The sequence below is a fragment of the Lissotriton vulgaris genome, chromosome 2_1 (assembly GCF_964263255.1).
Source record: "Lissotriton vulgaris chromosome 2_1, aLisVul1.2, whole genome shotgun sequence".
In the NCBI taxonomy this organism is placed as follows: domain Eukaryota; kingdom Metazoa; phylum Chordata; class Amphibia; order Caudata; family Salamandridae; genus Lissotriton; species Lissotriton vulgaris.
The window spans coordinates 240,280,201-240,303,040 of NC_141687.1; the positions used below are offsets into that span (position 1 = coordinate 240,280,201).

Here is a 22,840-nt window from a genome sequence, read left to right on the forward strand (position 1 = left end):
TTGGCCTGTACTAGACCTGTGCCATCTCAATGCCTTCCCCCAGAAGGAGAAGTAAAAAATGCTCCCCCTGGCTGAGGTCTTGTCTGCCCTTGACCTTAGATAGTGGATGGTGGCATTGGATCTGCAGGACGTCTATTTCCATATTCCTGACCGGTCAGCCCATTGGTGCTACCTGCGGTTCGTGGTGGTAGAGGAGCTTTTTTTTGCTTTGGTCCTACCAGTGCCCCTCAAGTGTTGACGAAAGTGATAGCGGTGGTGGCAGCGCACCTTCGGAGGTCAGGTGTGCCAGTCTTCCCTTACTTTGACAACTGGCTTTTGAAGGGAAGCTTGACCCAGGCAGTCGTCAGACACCTCCAGACTACGGCAAACCACCTGTCTTCTTAGGGGTTTTCAACACCAAAGTCACACATGACTCCTTCTTAGACACTCCTCTTAATTGGAGACATTCTAGTCACATGTCTATTTGGTGCCTTTCCCCCGGGAAGAGTCCAGAATATTGAGACTATGATAATGATCTTCCAGTCCCAGTTCTGGATTTCTCTGAGGCTGCTGGGAGTGATGGCATCCTGCATTCTACTTGTGCAGCACGCCAGGTGGCATATGGGCTTTGCAGTGTGATTTGAAGTCCCTGTGAGCCCAACATCAAGGGGACCTCTTCGAACATGTTCAGGCTTTGGAGGAGACTGCCAAAGATCTGCCGTGGTGGTTGCTGGACGGTAACACCCACCCAGAGCTGACAGTGGTGACTGATGCATCGCTTCTGAGCTAGGACAGCCATGTGGGAGTGGTGGAAATCAGAGGCCTCTAGTGTCTGTCGGAGTTCCAGTTTCATATCAATCTTCTGGAGCTGAGGGCCATCTGCTTGGTCGGCTGAAACTTTTGCTCACAAACACCGGGTGGAAGATCAGGCCTTCGTGGGATTTGCTGGAACAAAAAAAGGCAAGGCTGTGCAGAAGTGTACTATTTCGCACTGGATCGATCATGCTTACATAAAGATCTACTATACATTGGCAAAGAAGCAGCCTCCAGATGGCTTGCGCGTCAATAAGTCTCTATTAGAAGAACCAGTTACTTACCTTTGGTAATGCTCATTCTGGTAAAGGCTGTATCTGACCGCAGATTCCTCACTGAACTTCCCATCCTCCCGTTCTGTGATTTGACTTGACCTATTAATCAGATTCCAAGTCTAGGATTCTGCACATTGCTATTCTAGTTTGCTTTTGGGGCTCTACATCTCAAAAGCAACTGATGCCAACGCACTCAAGTGGCACCATTATATGCCCCATACATCACTTCTGGAGCGGAACGGCATCAGTGCGGAGCCACACTGCACCAACTTCATATGCACAGAATTACCATTAAAAGAGTTTGCAGATCCAAGCTGATGCCAGAGGCATATTCAAAAGGTGACCAATGTGTGGCTAGATAGTCTGTCTGCCAGAAAGAGCGTTACCAAAGGTAACTAACTTGTTTGTCATTTCCTACTGGGACTCTAGGCTGACCCCGTGACACAGTGTCAGGGCTGCTTGACTACAGGAAAGGCCAGTGATATTATTGATGGTTGTGTCTAGACATTCTGGCCCTGTACGTTATAAGTTTGTCATTCTCAGAACACCTTCTCTGATAGTCCTTGGATCTTATCAAAAGGTTGGGTGAGATGATGGTATTTATGTATTAGGACAGTGGTTCTTAACTTGGGGTCCTCAAAGCCTACTCAGGGGGTCAACGACTGCTTTCTAAATTTTCTACTGTTAATAGATTAATAAAGTGTATATAAATAAACAAGCACAAACGAAATTTTTAAAACATTCTCTAGATGTGAAGAAATTTAAAATTGGAGGATAAAAATTATGTTAGTATTCTCAGCTTGATTCATGGGACAGTGCAAGTGCACCAAACTGAATATAGAATGACCATGGGTTGCCTTAATTGAATTTAGAAAAGCTCACCCTTCCCATTAACATTAATATTTGTTTGTAAATTAAATATTTTATCATTTGTTTTTTGTTTTATGGTCCAAGTCATCATTGCTTCGGCCGGGGTACATGGATTTGTTATGACTGATGGGGGTCCCCAGATTCCAATATTTATAAGATGGAGGTTCCCTCACTCCAGTAATGTGGACGGCCACACCAATAAAAAGCTTAAAAACCACCGTATTAGGGCATTGTTGCATCTGATCAACATCATGTGATTCCCTGTGGAGATCAGTAACAGGCACCAGGGTTTGTGACATCAAAAATGATTTCAAGGTTTCTAATGGCGTTATAAAAATAAAGCATATGCGAAGACAACAAAGTTGCTTTCAGAATCCTTGTTACTGAATGTACCTTGATTGGCTTGCCATTGACTGTACCATGGAGTATAAAAACTACATCTCCTTGTTCAACTTTTTGATTTGTATTTATTTTAATATATTTATTTTGAAGGATCTGTGCAGAACTATAAACAGATTTTCAACAGCAGAGTATGGTATATACATTGGGTGATAACCATAATAGTTACATCCTGGAAATGCCTAAGTGCCTCATCGAATAATGGGTCGAAATGGCTTGATTTTTGCTGACTTTTCCCACGTGAGTGTGTGGGACCCACAGCATGGTTGTTCTCGCCATGATGTTGCAGGTTGCATGGGCAGGTCTTAGGCATCTAAAAACATTATCCAGATATCTTAATTTTAAAGCATACAATGCTCACTGAATTGTCTCTCCTGCAATAGAATGCCAAACATCCTACGGTGAATATGTGCACACAATGCCGCTGGGAAAGTGAATTAGATGCTTCCAGACTATCCTATTAAATACATGTACAGTGTTAATACTCAAATCTCTGCATTCGATCACCATAGAGGTGATGCAATCTAGGCTATTGACATAACGTTTGCTCCAGAATCCAGATACAATATATTACCCACCCCCAGCTCCGTGTTTTTAAATCTTTTTTATAACAAATTCTCGATCTGCTCATTTAAAATGGGGAGTTGGGGTGGGTAGGTGAGGAGCAACCGAAAATGGTCAGCATACTTTTTGGTAAGATGGATTTTTGTTATGTTTTAAACTCTCATCCAGATTTACAAGCAGGTTATTCTCCTTTCTCTCTGACTAACATGCAGTAACCAGGTTGTCTGCTATTCTTTCCATTTTCACTTTAAACTATTTAGAAAACACTGCCTGTGGATGGCACCAGTATTCATAGACATTAGACTTTTGGTGACTGCTTAAAGGTTTTCAATTGCTTTTTATATAATTTTCCTGGCAAATGTGATTTTGGATCCTCAAAATGTTATACTAAATGGGTTAGTTATAGCAGAGGGGGGGAATATAAATGCTGGGGAGAACCAACGTTACCTGTAAGTAAGTGATCCCATTGAGTTCTGTTGTCATAGTTCACTATCATGTGGCCCCAGTACTGCCCTCATTACTCTACCTTGTATCGTGTTTTTCAAAAAGCTGCCGGCTCCTGTGGCTCTCGAAGCTCTCCCCGTTTCTTCCTGCACAACGGACTGACCTGGTAAGGAATCTCAGAAAAGCAGTGCTGCTTGACATTGCTTCCTGATATTTACTGTACTCTGGTTTCCCCAGTTGTGTAAAGAATGTATACAACTATAAGTAGATATTAGTGACCTTTCTCGTTCCGCTCATTCATAAAGGTCAAGACTGAATAAATTGTCTTACCTGGAGTCATCGCCTCTCTCTTCACTCATGTGTCTTCGCATTAAAAAAACATCTCACTTCACACCATCATATGTAATAACTTGAATTATGTGTATTGTAAGATAGCATTAAATGGAAGAACATTGTGTTTGTGTTGCCTTGAAAAGTCATGTGCACGATCATAAAGTTCACTTTAACATGAGCTTAGAAAATGTGAAGCAAATGCTCAACATTTACTGTCGTATATGAATGTTGGTTATATGTGGAATGTATGAGTGGAAGCCTCACAGCAAAAGAGTTACTATAGCAAATCCATTAGAATAATAATTCCATATAGCTGTTTTTTTTCCTTATATGAAATGTTCCCATATCCTCTGCATGTTGATCTATAATACACACTAGAAATTCCAACAGGTGCACACTGGATTCACAGGCATCTCCTTCAGGCCTGGTTTCAATGTAAAACTCTCTGTGAAGGTGAGTTGGGGACTACTTAGAACAGGGTTTGTTTTGGGATTAATTCTTATAATCCTCTGGGTTTTAACTAGTCACTGGAAACAGGTGTGGTATGTTGATGACTGGTACCTGTCATTTGTATCCTGAGGTCCCAGGAAGAGAAGCAGAATGTTTTTGCCTCCGAGCCTGCTTCACTCTTTCCTGCCCCCTCCATTAAAGGGGACATTCACACCATGAATGGAGGTCCTTCTTCCATCTGATTGCTTAGAAATGCTGGGATTATCTGATAGAGACTACTAGCCGCAGAGTCCTTAACGTAGAATTATCCCCAGGCGTGAGACTGCATCCGGAAAAAATGTTCTTGCCTCAGCATCTCTGAGCGCCGGGTGGCGGTACCATGTGACTCCGCCCTGACGTCTTCCGCGGGCATGACGTCAGCAAGGTCACATAAGCCCCACCTCACGCCGACGTCAGTTTTTCTCTTCCTCACCCGATATGTATGTAATGTTTGGGCAAGCACCATGACTCTACGGAGTGCGAAGCTTGTCAATACCTTAAACCGAAGTCCCGGTGGGAGCGCCGGATGAAATTACTGTTGGCACGCTTGTCCAGGTCAGAGTCGTCCCAACGTCCGTCCCCTACCTCGGAGGCCATGAGCCGCCATTACCGTCTGCGGCATCGCCCAGCGCCTTGGCCCCAAAGGCGTCGCTCGCCAGCTGGTAGGTCCTGTAGTTTGTTTCCGAGGTCATGTCCTCGTTCGGCAGGGGGCGCAGGCTCCCCTCGTTACGTGCGCCCCTGCAGTCGCCACCCTATCCGCCGTTTCCCGGCATCGGGCGACTAAGGCACAAATGACAGCCTACACTGCAGCTCTGCAGGCTTCTTTGGCCCCTCCTCCACTTCCTGAGACGTCTGCGGATCCGTTGCCTCACGCGGGGCCTTATGCGAAGTCATTGGCAGCTTCGGCCCCGGCGCCGAAGGTTTCAGTTTCAGGTGGTAGGAGGATGGTGTTGTCGAGGGGTAGTCCTTCGGGACTCTCCTCTTTGACCTGTGATGACCCTGCCTCGCTGCACATCCCTACGGGGCTCCCTTGTGGTGTCACAGGAGGTCGCCGGGACTCCGGGCTTGTCCCCGAGCCCCCCTCGGCCCTCGGAGCAGGTGGCTGTCTCTCCAGCGTCGTTTCTGTTCCGGAGGCATTCCTCCCCTGCCCTGGCATTGCTGTGGATGGAGGCCGGGGCCTGGGGTGCTTTCCCGAGTCCCTCTCGGTCCTCTCTGCAGGCGGCTGCTCTGAGTGATGTCAAGCCGGGGTGTGGTGTGGTGTGGCCCACTAGTTAGAGGCGGCAGACCCGGAAGCAGAGGACGGCCCGGGACCAGGGTTCAATTCCCGATGTGGCAGGGTCGTGAACCAGGGTCAGCGGACTCGATAATTCTCGCCTCAGTGCCTACTCTAACCAGGGATCACACTCGGCAACTCTGGGCATTAGCTTGCCTCATCTCCACAACGGTCCCCATACAAACGCTGGGGTTGCCTGGTTTCACCTTGGAGATACCCAGGAGGGAACATCTCACAGGGAAAGCCAGGACGGGTTCCCCAGTGGTCTATAGCGCCAGGACACCTCCGGGTAGCAGTGCGCTTTACAAGACACACACATTTACATTTACCTTTTCGGCGCCGTTCCTTAGCCGCACCTGCTCCGACCCCGCCACAGGGAGTACGTGGTGAGGGAGGTCAACTCGGTGCTGCTGGTGCCCTCTCCGGCGCCGGTCGGCGTCGAGCCGGCGCCTGTGGAGGATACCACGGTGCCGTGCCGGCGTCTGGTCCATGATTCGTCTACTGAGGAGGTTCCCTCCTCTCCGGAGGTTTGTCATCTGCTGGTTTCTTCCTCTCCGCAGACAGGGCGCCGCATTGTTGCCTTTTCACCAGCATCTTTCAGGCAGGGCTCCTCGCCGTCCCCGTGGCCTAAGCCCTCGGGCCCTGCTTTCCGCAGTTCGCGGTTGGACCCTCCACCGGCTACTCCACCCTCCCCGGGGTCCCTCAGGTTCCCCACTCCTCTGTGGATCCCCCACCGTTCCGGGGCTGGCCACTCCCCCCTATAGCTGGACTTGGGGACAGATGGCTCAGTCTGCTGCCGTCACCCACGGAGGAATTACTTTCTCCCCCGCAGCGCCCTATGGAGGCCAGTCTCGCCTTCGTTCTGGCTATTTCCATGGCCGCTGGCATTCTACAAATGGGTGAGTCTGTCACCCCTTTTCCTACAGATAATCTCTTGGAGGTTTTCCACCAGGGCTCTGGTGGATGGGAGCTGTTCCTTCCTTTTGAAGCGTCGCTCCACAATTCTCTTAAAGGGGCTTGGGGGCGTCCTGCCACGGGTCGTCCTGTGCCTCAGCCGCTCCTGCATAGTCACTGTCCTACGCCACACGACCCTGTTTGGCTTTCCTTCTATCATTCTACTCAAGGCTCTCTTCTGCGGACTACCTTTCCGTCCTTGCCTGTGGTGTTGTTTCCTCCGTCTCGGGAGGCCCGGTGGTTAGATTTCTGGGGGGGTAACATCTTCGCTTCATCCAGTACTGCCTTTTAGGTGTTGACTAGGGCTACCTCCAGTCTGTGGGATTCTGCGGAGTCCCTTCTTTCTCATGTCTCCCATGAGGGTGCCCACGCTGATCTACGGCACCATGTGTTGGATGGTCGGGAGTTGGCAGTGTTTATTCTCCGTACAGCCTTAGATGTTGCCGATGCTCTCGGCCGCGCTATGGCCACTTCTGTGGCTCTCCGTCGCCATGCTTGGCTGCAGGATGCTGTTTTTCCTGAAAATATTAGGGAGCGTTTGTTTAACACTCATATGGACTCCGCCATTCAGCGTCTCCTTGCGGGACTCCATCTGCCTCACCTCCGTTGGCTGCATGTTGATCCTTCGGGCTTGATGGGAGGGGTTATCCCACCTGCTCCTGGAATCTGCTGTTTTTTGAGTGGGCTGTTTATATATTCTGTGTGGTTTGTTGTGCCTTCAGGGTCCCTTGGTTGGTCCCTCTCTTCTGTTGGCTGCTGGTTCAGCCCTTTGGCAAGTGTGTAATTTTTGGCCAATTGCTTAGCTGTCTTTGATTCCTACCACAGGTTTTGTGTTCTTGTCCTCTGATGCAGGATTTTTTCCCTAAGAGATGTTCCCATGTTTTCCATGGGACATGCCGTACCCTAAGTGGGGTACTTGTAGCTATTGTATAGCTCTCTCCTATGTGGGAGAGGGGTGGACTCCCCTAGTGGGCTCCTCGCCTTTCCTGGTGTCGCTGTTTACCGCTCATGCAGTTCTTTGTTCTTTGCAGGGGTGTAGCTTGCATGGCTACAAAGGTCTGTTGTTTCAGTTACCGCATCATTGCTGGACCGGCTTTGGCATGCCGTTTGTGGCGTTGTGCTGTGGTGTTTCCGCCCAATTTTTGTCCAGCGTTTGGCCTGGTCCTCTGTCTGGTGCTCCAGGAGGGGTAGGATTTCCTGGTGTTTTCCTGGTGGATGGTGTGTCTGTCCTATGTTTTTCTCCTCCTCTTCTCTTCTGGCTGGTTCCACTTCTTTCGTGGGTCGGTTTATGTCCGGTACAATCTCACTTTAGAGGTTGTTATAGATTTTCCTGGCTTTTGCTTTCGTCCTGCGCTTGGCTTGGTCTGGGCCCTCAGCTTCATAGTATTTGCCAGCTGCTCATGCCTGCTTTTCTGCTCCACGGCAGGGGGGGGGGGATCCTTGTGATCCTGCCTCCTGGTCGGCTGGTGCCTTGCGAGTCTATGTCTTTCTTCTCATGCCTGCCTTTCTTGACTGTGGAGCCGTTCCTGCCTTATCTGCTGAATTTTGGCTGTGGCCGGTTCAGCTGTCCATTGAACTGTGTGTGTGTGTTTCATGTGAAGGGCTTGCCTCTACTTCTGACACGTCTCCTTGGAGTTTTGAGGTGATAATTTCTTCCTCTGTACTCCTCTGCCATTGTCTGTCCCTCCGGGGCTTTCTGGTTGATGTTCCTGGTCCCTTGATGGGCGTGGGGGTGTCCTGGCCTCCCCTCTCTTCACCCTTGCTTCCCTCTGCTCATGAGAATTCCTCCTTTTCATTGCTTGCAATTTCTGCCTCCTATGCAGCCCTCTGGGTTAGGGTCCCTAGGCTGTGCCTCGACCCTTAGCTCTTATAGGGGATGCGCCTCCCCTTGCTGGTGCTGTCTTGGGGTATATTGTTGTTCCTCTTCTGTTCTGACCTTGTGGCCCCTCACTGTTTGTAGTCTGTAGTTGCAGGCCTCTTCGTCTGCTGTGACATTTTCTACATGCTTTTCTGCCCACAGGAAGGATATCGTATTTACTTACAGGGCTGCCTTGCACTGGCTCTGACCTTCTATGACTTTCGGTGCCACAGTGCCTGGCACTCTCCCGAATGGTGCTGTTCCTCACCATTTGTTTCTTTCCTTTCTGTTTATCTGCTTTGTTTGCACACTGTTCCCATATTCTTACAGTTTTTGTTTGTGATGGCTCTGCGTTGTGGCAAGGAAAAGTTCTCTGAAGAAACCTGACGTCGGCGCGCCGGGGTGGGGTTATGTAACCTTGCTGATGTCATGCCCGCGGACGACGTCAGGGCGGAGTCACGTGGTACCGCCACCCGGTGCGCAGAGATGCTGTGGCAAGTATTTTTTTCTCAGATTCAGTCTAACGCCTGGGGATAATTCTACATTAAGGAATCTGCTGCTAGAATCATCTCTACCAGATACATCGTTACCAAAGGTAAGTAACTCGTACATTGAGCACCAATAGCTCTAAGCTCCAGTTGATGTCTCTATAATTTGATACTCATTGTCTAGACTATACAAACACCAAACTTATGGCTTCAAAATATCTTTCTCATGTGATGTCTCTCGCATGTTTCTCTTCTATCAAAGAAGACTAGCCAGTGATTCTTTTCTAAGAGGAAGATCTCTTTCTCTGGATCTGTGCACTAATCAGTCTAAAATAGTTTTTTAGAACTTTGCTAAATTGAATTTATAACTGAGCCTGCTTCGCCGAAAATCGCAAAGCCTAAGCAAGCTATGAGCTAGAGGACTGAACTTTTCATACAATCACTAGTTTCTCTTGCCAGACATCTGTGATACCAAAGTCCTTCCTACAACACAGGATGTAACTCAGAAACTGCAATGATGTCTTGGGGTGCAAGCCCTATTACTCATTTTGCATCATCCTTTTACCATTTCCATGAATTATCTCTTTCTGCAACTCTGATGGTAGCGCTCTATCTCAGCAGTTCAGATTCTAGAGCACTGTTGCAGCATCCATCAGAGTCCGAGTCGGTATCAAGAACTTGCTGCTAAGTAGGTTCAACTACAAGAATTCTTCAGATATCCTCTGTGTAGTGGGACATAAACCATTTCCTATGTAACTGATGTCTAGATCGTATATATATATATATATATATATATATATATATATATAACTGTCAGTTGCTTGTATTTAACCTCAAGTTTGATTCTCTGATTAATTTAACAAACTTGTATGTCAGGCCTAACTGTCAAGTTATTTACATTTAATCAATTTGTAAATATGACTTATGTCTATTATTACAATTTAACTGCAGTTCATAACCGACATATACCCAAACAATTTCTCATAGCTAAAGTACTGCCACCCAAGAATTTGGATATTGTTTCTTATGGTGTCCCAAATATTTCACGGATGATCCTTAAAGGGGAGCACTTTAGTGACCTTGCATATACACTTTGGGAACACTGCAGATTTTTTAAGGCCAATGTTAAATGTCATGCATAAGCAGTCTTAAAGCTTCGCTCATATTTCTTTTGCCATCACAGCCAGCAGGCTAAGGTGTGAATATACATTTTCTTACTGAAACTTTTAATGAGTGGGTGGGGAAAGGGGCACTTCCCTATTGAAGCTCTGTGCATTGGGTAGCTTACCAATGAGTCTATCCTCCCCTCTAACGACAAGCCAACACAGTTTGAACATGAATGTCTTTATATGATCAGTTAAATAACTTGAGATGTATTTTTGTTCTCCTGAACCCTCCTACTATCTAACACACGTCAAATCTTTGCTCCAGTACTGTCTTGACTATTCTCTTTTGCTACTGCTCTCAAGAATCAAATTCTACTAATTTCAGAGATGTCAATATATATCTGAAAGAGACACGTTAGTGATAGATTCCTTAACTTAGAATATCCTCAGGCGTCAGACTGGATCCGGAAATTTTTGCGTAGCAGTACCCATGCGCGTCAGTAGGCGTCGTCCGTCGTCGGCTGCGTGGGCGCCGTGATGACGTCGTCGGAGTACTTAGCCGCCGCCTCCGCGCGCTGACGTCAGTTCTTCTTTTTTCCGCGCCAGCAAGCGCAGATCCGGAAAAAGTTGTACCCTAGTCAATTTTCGACTAACTTTTTACGATCCTTTTTGATCTATTTTTGAAGTCTTTCGACTCCGAAGGTGCCGGTAGGGATGCCTGGGTTCAAGCCCTGCATTGACTGATGTCGGTTACTGACCCCCATCGCCGGTGCCTTCACTGTCTAGACCCGGACCACGACGACAAGTCCTGCTCCGACTGCCGGGCCCTGACGTCTAAAGCTAGACGGGAGCAGTCCCGTAAGCGACTCGAGCTTCGGCAGTCTGCCCCGCGTCGCTCGAGGTCCCGATCCGAAAGGAGGTCGAGGGACCGATCGCGGGGCCGAAGTCACCACAGTTACGGAAGTCGTCATTGGTCTTCGGGCTCGAAGTCCTCAGGTAAGAGGCACAAGAAGTCGAAGAGGCACCAACGCTCTTCTGACTCCCCCGACGTGGCCGCCTGCTCCATACCCGCCGGTCCCTGGGCAGCACGCAACGCCGGAGGAGATCGAGGCCTTCCTCTCGGATCCATGAGGTCGCTCACTCCTCCGTCGGGTTCCGCAGCGCCTTCGGGCCAAACGGCCCCGACTGGGTCCCCACGCGGGCCGGGTGCTTCGGCGCCGTCGGGTGCTTCGGCAGGGCCCCACTGGAACCGGGTCGCCGCCGGTCGACCTCACGACCTCGCCGGGGCCGGCCCCGAGGGTGTTGCCCCCGGCGCCGTCCCAGGACGACGCCGTCCCTGGTCCTACCCTCGTTTCGGGTCCGGCGTCTGAGCGGCGCTGCTCTCGACGCCGTTGGAGATTTCTATTTCTATGACCCGGCCCCATCCTTTGAGCCTCAGTACCAGGCGATGGGTGACGAGGAGGATTGGAAGGGGTCTGAGGACCCTCTGGCATGTGAGTGTCAGTCTTCTGCGGACTGGATAGGAGAGCTTGGGGAGGCCAGTGGTCTGGACACTTCGCCCGACACTGGTTTTGTCTCCCCTCCTAGCGTGGCTACGGAGGAGGGGGCGGCTTATAGCGTGGTGCTGATGAGGGCGACCAAGGCCTTAGGCCTTAAGGTCCCTGTCGCGGCCGTGAGAACTAACCTCCTCACTGAGGTCCTTAAACCGCAGTCAAGCTCGGCCGAGCCTCTGCTGCCCTTAAATGAAGCCTTATCTGACATTCTTCTGGACACTTGGTCCAAGCCCGCTACAGGTCAGCCTGTGGATAGGAACGTGGCCAGGCGCCACCGCCCGGCTCCCGGCGACCCTTGTTTTCTGTCTACCCACCCCATCCCAGAGAGCTTGGTTACCCAGGCCTCTAATTCCCAGACCGCATTTCCGGAGGCTCCTCCTGATCGTGAATCCAAGTGGTACGAACAATACGGGAAGAAAGTATTCTCCTCCCTGAGTTTAGGATTGCAGTCAATCAACACCGCTTGCCTCTTGGGCCGCTACACCCACTCTCTGTGGGATACGGTCGTGGACGTGCTGCCAGAATGCCCGGTGGAGGTCCGGGCTAAACTCAGCCAAGCCCTTGTGGAGGGTCGAGATGCGGCGCGTTATTCCATCCGGTGTGGGCTGGACACTACTGACTCACTAGGCAGAGCGATGGCAACGACGGTGGTGATTCGTCGCCACACCTGTTTGAGGTCCGCCAACTTCTCGGCTGATGTCCAAAACACACTTATGGACATGCAGTTCGATGGCCGTCGCCTCTTTGGCGACAAGGTCGACCATGCGCTTGAGCACTTTAAGGACTCCAGGGCTACGGCCAAGTCCTTGGGCCTCTCGGCCCTGCGCCAGCAAACGGCTGCCTTTCTTTCCTTTTCCTTTCGTGGCCAAGGAAGGGTCGCCCCCACACGTCCAACCAGCCACGGGCCGCAGACTACTGTCCAGCGTGGTGGGGGACGTGGAAACCGCCGTGGCGGCGGTCGGGGACAACGGCAAGGCCAGTCCACACCTACCCCTGCAGCATCCGCCTCAAAACCTTCCTACTCCGAGCTTTCAGGCCCATGTGACGCCAGTGAGGGGCAGGGTCCGCCATCATCACCTTCACTGGCACACTGTCACATCACCATCACTGGTACACTGCACATCGTCCGAAGGGGCTACTCCCTCCCCTTCGAGACGTCCTCTCCAGGCATGCCACTGCAGTACCACCGCGTGTCGGGGGATCACTTGAAACCTCTGCAGGAGGAAGTTACGGCCCTCTTGGCCAAGGGGGCCATCGAGCGCGTTCCTGGGCCAGAAGTAGGGTGTGGTTGTTACTCCTACTACTCTCTGGTACCCAAGAAGGGCAAAGGGGGCTAACACCCTATCTTGGACCTACGGAACGTCAACGGCTTCCTCCGGAAGGAGAAGTTCAAGATGCTGACATTGGCTCAGGTCTTAGCTGCCCTAGACCCTGGAGACTGGATGGTAGCATTGGACTTGCAGGAAGCTTATTTTCATGTCCCTGTCCTGCCGGCCCACCGGCGTTACCTGCGGTTCACGGTAGGCCACGAGCACTGTGAGTTTACCGTGCTCCCCTTCGGCCTTACTAGCGCCCCACGGGTGTTCACGAAAGTGATGACGGTGGTCGCAGCTCATCTGCTCAGGTTAGGGGTTTCAGTCTTCCCCTACCTCGACGACTGGTTGTTGAAGGCGGGCTTGCCCCAGACAGTCGTCAGCCACCTCCAGACTACGGCCGACCTCCTGCACCTGCTGGGGTTCTCCATCAATGTGCCGAAGTCACACCTGTGTCCCTCTCACAAGCTCCTCTTCTTCGGAGCGGTTCTAGACTCGGCGCAGTTTCGGGTTTATCCTCCCGAACAGCGGGTTCAGGATATTCAGGCTCTGATTCCGATCTTTCATCCTTTATCCCGAGTCTCGGTCAGGTTGACGCTGCGGCTTCTGGGGCTGATGGCCTCCTGCATCCTTCTGGTGCATCACGCCCGGTGGCGGATGCGGGCTCTGCAGTGGGACCTGAAGTTTCAGTGGGCCCAGCATCAGGGCAACTTGTCCGACCATGTCTTGATCTCGGAGGGCACTGCAAAACAGTTGCAGTGGAGGCTTATGGACCGCGATTGGGTCAGCGGTAGATCCCTCTCCCTTCCCCAACCGGAGCATGTAGTTGTGACGGATGCGTCCCTCCAGGGCTGGGGGGGCCACATGGGAGAGGCGGAGATCAGAGGCCTCTGGTCTCCGGCGAAGTCCCAGCTCCACAGCAACCTTCTGGAGCTGCGGGCGATCCGGCTTGCACTGAAGGCATTCCTCCCCTCTGTCCGGGGGAGTATAGTGCAGGTGTTCACGGACAACACCACCGCCATGTGGTACTGCAACAAACAGGGCGGAGTGGGGTTGTGGACCCTATGCCAAGAGGCTCTGCGCCTCTGGCAGTGGCTGGAACATCAGGGCGTGACCCTGGTGGTTCAACACCTGGCAGGTTCCTTGAACGCCAGGGCGGACAAACTCAGCCGTCAGTGCATGATGGATCACGAATGGCGTCTGAGTTCGGACGTGGTGCAAGGCCTCTTTCAGCAGTGGGGAGAGCCTTGGTTAAATCTATTTGCCACAGAAGAGAACGCGCAATGTCATCAGTTCTGCGCGTTGGAATTTCCAAGGCAGCACTTGTTCAGAGACGCTTTTCGTCGCAAGTGGAGTTGCGGTCTGTTGTACGCCTTTCCGCCTACACCACTTCTGCCCAGAGTGCTGAAGACGATCAGGCGCGACCGGGCCCAGGTTATCCTTGTGGCTCCGGACTGGGAACCAAGATATTGGTATCCAGAGCTACTCAGCATGTCTGTCGACCCCCCGATTCGTCTGCCTCTTCAGGATGACCTTCTGTCGCAGCAACAGGGGACTGTCCTCCACCCGAACCTGTCCAGTCTCCACATCCATGCTTGGAGATTGAGCGGCGATAGTTGAGGCCATTTGACTTACCTCCTGAAGTTTGTAATGAGATTCTGGCAGCCAGGCGTCCCTCCACAAAGTCGGTATACGCCTGCAGGCGGTACAGATTTGTGGCATGGTGCACAGCAAAGGCTGTGGATCCACTCTCTGCCCCCTTTCTGAGGTTCTCCTCTTCCTTTTTTCTCTTGCCCAGCAGGGCTCTGCTCTGGGCTCTATCAAGGGCTACCTTTCTGCCCTTTCCGCCTTCTTAACGCTACCTGATCAGCCTTTTTTGTTCAAGTCCCCGATTGTTAACAGATTCTTGAGGGCATCACTCATATGTTCCCTCCTGTTCCTTTCGTGATGCCCCAGTGGGACTTGAACCTGGTTCTAACTTACTTGATGTGTGCTCCCTTTGAGCCGCTTCATAACTGTCCTCTCCGTCTTCTTACTCTTAAGACTGCTTTTCTTGTTGCCATCACCTCTGCCTGGAGAGTAATTGAGCTCCAGCCTCTTTCCTCTAAACCACCTTTCCTTTCTGTCCATCCGGACAAGGTTGTGTTGTGGACAAAACCCTCTTTCCTGCCCAAGGTAGTCACAGCCTTCCACATCGGGCAATCCATCACCTTGCGCACCTTCTTTCCGCCTCCACATCGATCGAAAGAGGAAGAGAGGCTCCACCATCTGGACCCAGAACTTGCGCTCTCTTACTATCTGGATCGTACACGCCAGTCCTGGGTGGATGACCAACTCTATGTTGGTTACGTGGGCGCTAAGAAAGGACGGGCGGTGCACAAGCGGACCATCTCTCGGTGGATCGTGTTGTGCATCCAGGCATGCTACTCTTTGGCTAAAAAGGAGCCTCCTGTTGGGCTAAGGGGCCATTCCACTCGGGCCACAGCGACCACTACTGCCCTGGGCCGAGGAGTCCCCTTGCAGGACATCTGTCAGGCAGCTACGTGGGCCTCGCTGCACACGTTCGCAAGACACTACTGCCTGGACAGCCAAGTCTGGAGGGATGGCTTCTTTGGCCGTTCCGCCCTCCAGGACTTTCTGGTGTGATAATTGGTTCGCAGACCCACCACCGGTGTTGGTATTGCTGGGGTATCTATTCTAAGGTAAGGAATCTATCACTAACGTGTCTCTTTCAGATGCACAAGTTACTACTTGTGTAACGATATATCTGTAAGAGACATTAGTTAGTGATAGATTCCTTACCGACCCACCCATCCTTCCCGTTCTGCGAGCCGATATCTAGGGTTAAGGTCATCCCCTTTCAGGGTCCTAGTTTCATGGCACCAGTGTTGTTTTTTTATCATGGCTCTGCGTTTCTGGCGCAGAAAAGCTGTGTATAAGAACTGACGTCAGCACGCGGAGGCAGCGTCAGCACGCGGAGGCGGCGTACGACGATGTCATCACGGCGCTGACGCGGAGCCGCGGACGACGCCTACCGACGCGCATGGGTACTGCTACGCAAAAATTTCCGGATCCAGTCTGACGCCTGGGGATATTCTAAGGTAAGGAATATATCACTAACTAATGTCTCTTACAGATATATTGTTACACAAGTACTAACTTGTGCATTTCTTCACTAGTCGGGCAGGAGCAAGAAAACATTGCTCTACTCCAAGGGATATACACCTCTTTTGATCTGAGCACAGCTCTTAATCTTTCGTGATGTGGGTCTCCTCAGTTGTAGTTCAAATGCTTTCTGTGACATTAACATGGCTGTAACATGTTTGGAAGAGTATTTTTTTGGAGCTTGGATCCTTTGCCTATAGATCTAACAACCTGACTTGCAGTACCACTGCAGACCACTTCCATGCATTAAAGAGGCTGCATAACCTTTTTTGGCTGAGAATAATATCCTACTCTTGCCTCCTGTGTGTAATAGTTGAGAGCCTTCAAAACGCGACCACATCTTTGATTGTAAGGCTTTAAAACTTTGATTAATGTGTCATGAAACCATGATTTGTCTGATATGGCTATGTCTATGTGCTGTCCTGAGATAATCAGGTCTACATTTGATGGATATCTTTTGGTCCAAGACAGGAGCAAGTCTCAAGCAATTGAAAATAAAAGAAGGGCCTGGGGGGTGGGCGGAGGTGTGGCCAATCACCAACAGAGATGGCAGCAAGATAGCGCCTCTCTAACCACACCATAGTAAAATCCCCAAGCATCTGCTCCACTCTGAATATAATCACTGCCCGAGCTCCAAATTCTGTCATGATTAGCAGAGGGATGATGCCAGCACCATCAACTGAAAAAAGCAACAACTGCCGCAGCAGAGCAGGAGAGGCCTACACTTGTGAGTTGATCACCTTCCTGGTGTGGCAACCACAGTGAGACGCAGGCCCAGTACTGGAAGGCAATGCATTGAGGGAGAAAGACTCCGAAAGCTTTATCCGAGACCCTCTGCAGAACTGTGAGACACCAACAGAGTATTTGGAAAAAAAGAAGATATGAGTACAGAATCCTGGTCACGCCTTATCTCTGCTTAGATTCACTTAGAACATGAAAGACATGAGAGCCTGTACAGATCTCCACTTGGCATGTAAATCCTAGTGTTGGTCTGGTAGCCTGAGTGTGTCAAGGTACAGTATATGGAGACACAAAAATATGTTCACCCAGGTGAACGATAAGACTTTAGGTACCTATGAACTAGTTCATTCACGTTTTAGTTGAGAGAGCGAAAAGTGGTTTTGCAGTATTCCATCAATGGAAATGTTTTTTTTCTGTTCTGCATGAAAGCTGTTTTGTGAAGTCACCTTAACCTTCCAGAATGTGTGAGGTCTATGTTTTAAAGTCTTTAATAGCTAGTGGCACTTCTGCGTTGAGATTGCGTCTTTCTTTAACTATCTCTTTAATCTGGGAACCAGAATTCACTTGATAACAAACTTGACAGATGAAAAGTGTTTTAATTTGTAATGCCGTATTTGGGAAAGAATCTATATTAATTATTTGTTATTCTGAATAACAAGAAAACTTGATAAAAAATGTGACCTATAAAACCTGAAAGTTAACTTCTAAATTTGAAGAGTGCAGTTCTGAGATTTTTAAGTGAAAAGCTGCCAAAATGAACCACAATTTACTCCCATTCAATGCGTCCTTGGGGAACCTGTCCCCTTCCCGTAGGGACTGCTTCTCTTTTGCAAATCACTCAGTTACTAATCAGTGGTTTGCAATTACAGTCACAATCCATTGATGAATGACTTTCAGAACTGTAAATACGAGGGGGTGCAGTTATATCTGTTAACAAAAAAAAGTAACACCGGTTTAGTCACCTTTGAGGAGTCCTTCAGCACTTTCAGGAGCGTGTCTTACTGAAGGTTATCCAGGGTCTCAAATCTAGTCTCCAATTTTGAAAGGGCTTTACTGACACAGCCTTGTAAAACAATTAAGTCCTGGACATTATACTCCGTCTCCTTCAGCTTCTCTGCCAGTACCTACAACCTTATCTAGTCCTTGTGTGGCGTTGTTAACCTCGTAGCCAGGCCTTTGAGCTTCTGGGCTTCATATTATGTTGTATTTTCCACCTATTAATTTGTCACTACTTGTTCTGTGTACAGCTCTTCAATTGATGTTAAGAGCATCATTTTGCCTACACAGTTTAGTTTCCTCAAATACATTTCCCATCCCCTCATTGGGAGAACCATCAAATGACTGCTCGGTTAAGCTGTGACACACACAATAACAGCAGGCCTTTCTACCGGTCTCCCAACATCTCAGGATTCTGTAGTGCCTCCAGCTTTATGCACCATGCCTCCAGGTACAGCAAGAGCTAGATTGCTCTCACAGGCACCATGGGAGACGCACCCACATTGCTTACTGCAACCAAACAAGAATGCATGTAAAGGGCACTTCTCTTCACCCAGTAAGTCTGGTGAGTTAAAACTCCACAGTGGATGCTTTACCAAGCACACCACATTGTACCTCGCTAAGGAGAAGCTTCATCGATTGCCAAGGCAGCCACTAAAATCTTTACAATCAACTAAGTAGGACTTGGCCCAAGCACTGCTTGGCCATCTGGGGCTCCAGGCCAAGCACCACTTGATATAGATTTTGCTATTTTTCCCAACCAAAAATGGTGCTTTGCATCTTTTTATGCATCACTTTAACCTCTCCTAATATCTCATTAGTGCACTTTAAAGTGGTGGAAATTACAAAAATGCAGAAAGATCAATGAATTTGAACACTAAAGGGTGTATCATAAAATTCCACATATAAATGGTGATCTTTGTTTAGCTCATAATAAAGACCCCGAGGCTAGCAGTCATTTTGAGATCTATGGAGGAAAAATATAGTCCACTGTAGACTTTGAGCAGCTGTCATCTGCCTTGTTGAAGCCTTTTACCCAAAGAAACGTCAGTTCTACATTGATGTTACTACTCTAGTCTAAACACATTATGAGTGCTAGGACTCGAGAGAAAACCAGTAGCTTCAGCAGAGTTTCAAGAATGCATGTTAAGGCTGCAATTAAATAGTTTTACTTTTATGATACATTGCTTCAAATCTCAATAAAAAATTCTGTGATTACCTTTGAGACAGATAATGTGACGAAAGAAACCCATATCCTGATATGACTCTGGTCACTTCCTCAATCCCAAAGCAGTAATGTAGGTATTCTCAAGATTTAAATTAAGCTAAGTGCATCACAGTTTGTGCATAAACTCGTTTGTACTTGCATATTTTGATGGATACTTCTAACTGCAGATTCATCACCTTAGAATATTCCAATATTCCTCCAGGTGTCAGAGTGGATCTGGAGCTTTTTCTTAGCATTACATCCGCACACTGCCATGTGGCTTATACCGCCTAGACTTGATGGAGCATAGTCACATGTGCCATCCCTGTGAGCTGACATCAGTTGTATTCTTTTCCTACCCTTTGACGTCGAAGGATGTCCCCACTGAAAACATCAGGATTCAACCTGTGCCACAGATGCAGGAAAGCAGGTGTTGATTTCAGATCCACACAGGTTTGTCTTTGGTTACCGGGCTGAGTGCCCTCTCAAAGGCGATTCGAGACCGGTAGGTAAGGGTGTGATTCACTGGGCACAAGAAGACATTACTTAGGTCACTCTCCAAGTCACAGGACTGGGCTTGGTCCTAATCTCAGGGCCGTTCCCATGACCATTCCACTTCCTGCTCGAAGTCTTCCAGTAAGCCAAGTCCAAGTAAAGCGTAAGTAAGCAAAGTTGGATTCATCCCCATCCCAAGGGGAAGGAATAAAAGAATCAAGATGTGAGTCTTGCTCCATCGAGGTTGACGGTCCCTCAGCTAATCCCAACAGACCCTGAGTTTACCTGGGCCATCGGCAACCCGGTAGCTGATTTGGGCCTTCAAAGAGGTCATAATGCAGATTTTCAGTGCATTTTCAGCTCCTTATGGCGTGTCTTCCGGACCCAAGGAACCACAGGTGGCACCAGTCTGGTTACCTTACATGTTGATTATGTGGGAGATGGCTTGCTCCCTAGTGATGATGGCTTATGCCTTGATTTACAAAACACAGTGAGTTTGATAACTCTACAGAGACGGAACTTGGCTCGCCACATGGGCCCCCAAGGGAAGAGAGGGCCTCATTCGCAGTGGTGGTTCAGAAAGCAGCTGTCGTGCTAAAACTACAGCTTCCCTCCAATGAGACTGAAAACAAATGTTTTGACAGAGAGGTTGCAGCCTGGGCCAGAACATCAGAGCACTTGCTTCCTTTGAGTGATGCTGTTACTTCTACTCTGATGGCTATCAGGTTGAACCTATTTTCTTGCCTGACTGTAACTGGCAGGTGGCCTGACATCCTAGACCAGACCCTGATTTTCTCATCAAACATCCCACTGTACACAGTCTTATTCTACAGGCCTCAACAGTAAAATGAATCCCAGGTAATTCCCCATCATTCTTCCAGATAGAAAATCTAAGTGGACTTATGCCTTTGGCAAATACACATTTTCTTTAACCTGCCTGGTGTTGCAGTTTATCATTGCAGTCCACCTATTGGGTATTACACCCTTTGGGACATGATCAGCAAAATGTTGCTGGCTTTCCTGGATGATCTTCGAGCCTTTTTGGCCCAGACAATACATAATGGATAAGATGCGGCCAAATATGCTATCCATGCAGGTTTGAACAAGATGGATTGCTTTAGCTGGGTGGACATTTTCAGTGTGGTCCTTTGTCTAAACAACTGAAAGACGTCTACTGGGATCTGCAGGGATGTGAAGGCATGAATGATTCATATCCCATTTGACGTGCTCTTTGGTGAAAATGTGGACTCACGTAGAAAAGCTTTTAAAGATAGCAGAGCGACAGTGTGTTCCTTGGGATTGTTCGCTCCTGCAAAACAATTTCTGCACCACTTTTTGAAATTTAGAGGCTACTCTAAGGGGCTAACATATAGACTAAAAGACCCTTCACAACAAGGGATGCTGTAAGCAACCCAGTACTCTCAAGGCCATGGACGCAGAACTGGCAGACAACTTTTGGGCCGTCAGGGGAACCTGTCTTCAACCTCCTCCTATACTATATCAGCCAACTAACTGCATTAGTTTGCCCTCAACAGCTCATGCCCACCCGATTAGAGGCAGGATACATTTCCTCCAGAGTTGGCAGTCCATCACTTCTGACAGATGAGTCTTGCAAATTATGCGAAAAGCTATGCCCTGCCTTTTCTTTCCTCCCGCCCAATATTCCTTTCACACCAGAACTAATATGATCAATCCTCCTACAATAGGTGCCTCTGTTACTTTTAAAGGTGCCACAGAGAAGGTACCGGGCTCTAAGAAAGTTGGAGGTTGTTACTCGTTCTATTTCCTTGTTCCAAAAGATTAAGGGGTCCTCAGATTTATCTTGGACTGTCATCCTTTCAGTCCTGTTCTAGGGAAGGACAGATTCAGGATGCTCACTTTGGTCCATATGCTCTCTGCTTCGGAGGCGAGCGACTGGATGGTATCCCTGGTCTTGTAGGACACATTCTCAAATAAATCTCCTGCAAACCAACAGTTGTTGCCTGCAATTCATGGTGGGCCAGGTGCATTTTCATGCCTCACCATTGACCCCCGGGTGTTCACAAAAGTGATGGCAGTAGTTGCTGCCCATCTTCATATTTGGAGATTGAGACCTGCTGAGTTCTCGTACCCAGACGACTGGCTATTGAAAGTGTCCTTGCCACAGTCATTTGTTGACCATCTCTAGTTGACGGCGAAACTCCTGACATTGTTGGGGTTCACCATAAACCAGTTTTGATACCGATGTTTCTTGCTTGTTCTTGGGTCCAAGTGAGGATGATTCTGAGGATTCTTTCCTCTTAGTTGTGTGCATCCTGCTAGTCCTCTTTTCTAGATGGCACATTCAGGCCCTAAAGTGGGATTGGAAGACCCAGCACCAAGGCCACCTTTCCTACATCATCCAGATAACTGAGGTGGTAGCTAAGATCCACAGCGGTGGTTGACTAACTGCAGTCTATCCTGTGGGTGGCTGCTGTCCTCAACCCGGAGTAGAAAGTGGTGATGGACGCATAACTGCTAGGTTGGGTGGTTAGTCACCTGAGGGAGGTTTAAAAGAGAAGTCTCTGGTATCAGTTGAGGGCTGGATCCATATCAGTATAACAATTCAAATACTCCACCTTGATGTTTGGCAGACCTATGGAATGTTCCTAGTTCAAGCTCTTAATGGGAATTCTTGAGAAATTCATGGCAGCCAGGCCAAGACCTTCCTTTACTGTGCCAGTGCAATGAGAAGATCTAATAGTAGAGGTCTAATAGGTAAGAGATCCATATCAGATGCTGGAGAACTGAGAACATTATTCTGTAGTGTTAAAGGAATATTACATTGAAAGATTTTGTAACATTTAGACCAAACTGAAGTCCAAAAACAGTCGATGTGAGACAGTCAAATAGCATGCGTAAGTTAGTTAGTCAGTTAAGTAATCTTTATTCAGCATGTGCCATAAAGTAAAACATGAATATAAAGTATGAGCATAGTACAATTTTAAAATGTGTTAAAACTAGGTATCAGAAGTTGCAAGGAAAATTTCATCAAGTTCATTACATGATTGCTTCCTGAGACCAATATATATAGCTTTGTGTCGTTTCCTAATTACAGATTTCACACTTCTAGAATAACATGTCAGACTGGATCCGCAAAGCTTTCGTCAGCAGTACCACTGCGCGTCGGTATGCGTTGTCGTACGGCTCCGTGTACGTAGTTGGCGTTGTAGTCGCTGAGTTGGCGTTGCTGGAGCTACTTAGACGCGCCCACGCGCACTCAGGTAATTTCTTTCATTTCCGCGCCAGCATGCGCCGATCCGGAGAGAGCGGTACCCCCAGTCAATTTTTGACTGACTTTTCTGGGACTTTTGTCTTTGTTTTTTGAGTCTTTGACTCCTGGTTTGTAGGGATGCCTGGTTTTAAATCTTAGGCGGCTTGTCCCTGCATGTCGGTGACGGACCTGCACCGTGAGTATCTCTACTGTCTGGGGAACGACCACGACTCCGAGTCGTGCCCCGAATGCCAGGACCCGGCTCTGAAAACTTTGCGGTAGCGGTCCCGAAA

The 22,840-nt window shown here is 48.8% G+C and overlaps 1 protein-coding gene across 6 annotated transcripts in view; it reads left to right on the forward strand.

The window, feature by feature from the left end:
- The window catches only part of NF1 (neurofibromin 1), a 2,008,692-nt gene that overhangs the window by 1,845,256 nt on the left and 140,596 nt on the right, over positions 1–22,840 (forward strand). The window contains exon 58 of one of the 6 annotated variants that reach the window (XM_086954829.1): positions 3,450–3,510. The exons of the other annotated variants lie outside the window; for them this stretch is intronic. Coding sequence (XP_086810955.1) covers positions 3,450–3,510 — 61 coding nt within the window. The remainder of the gene's footprint in view (positions 1–3,449; positions 3,511–22,840) is intronic. 6 annotated transcript variants of the gene reach the window in all.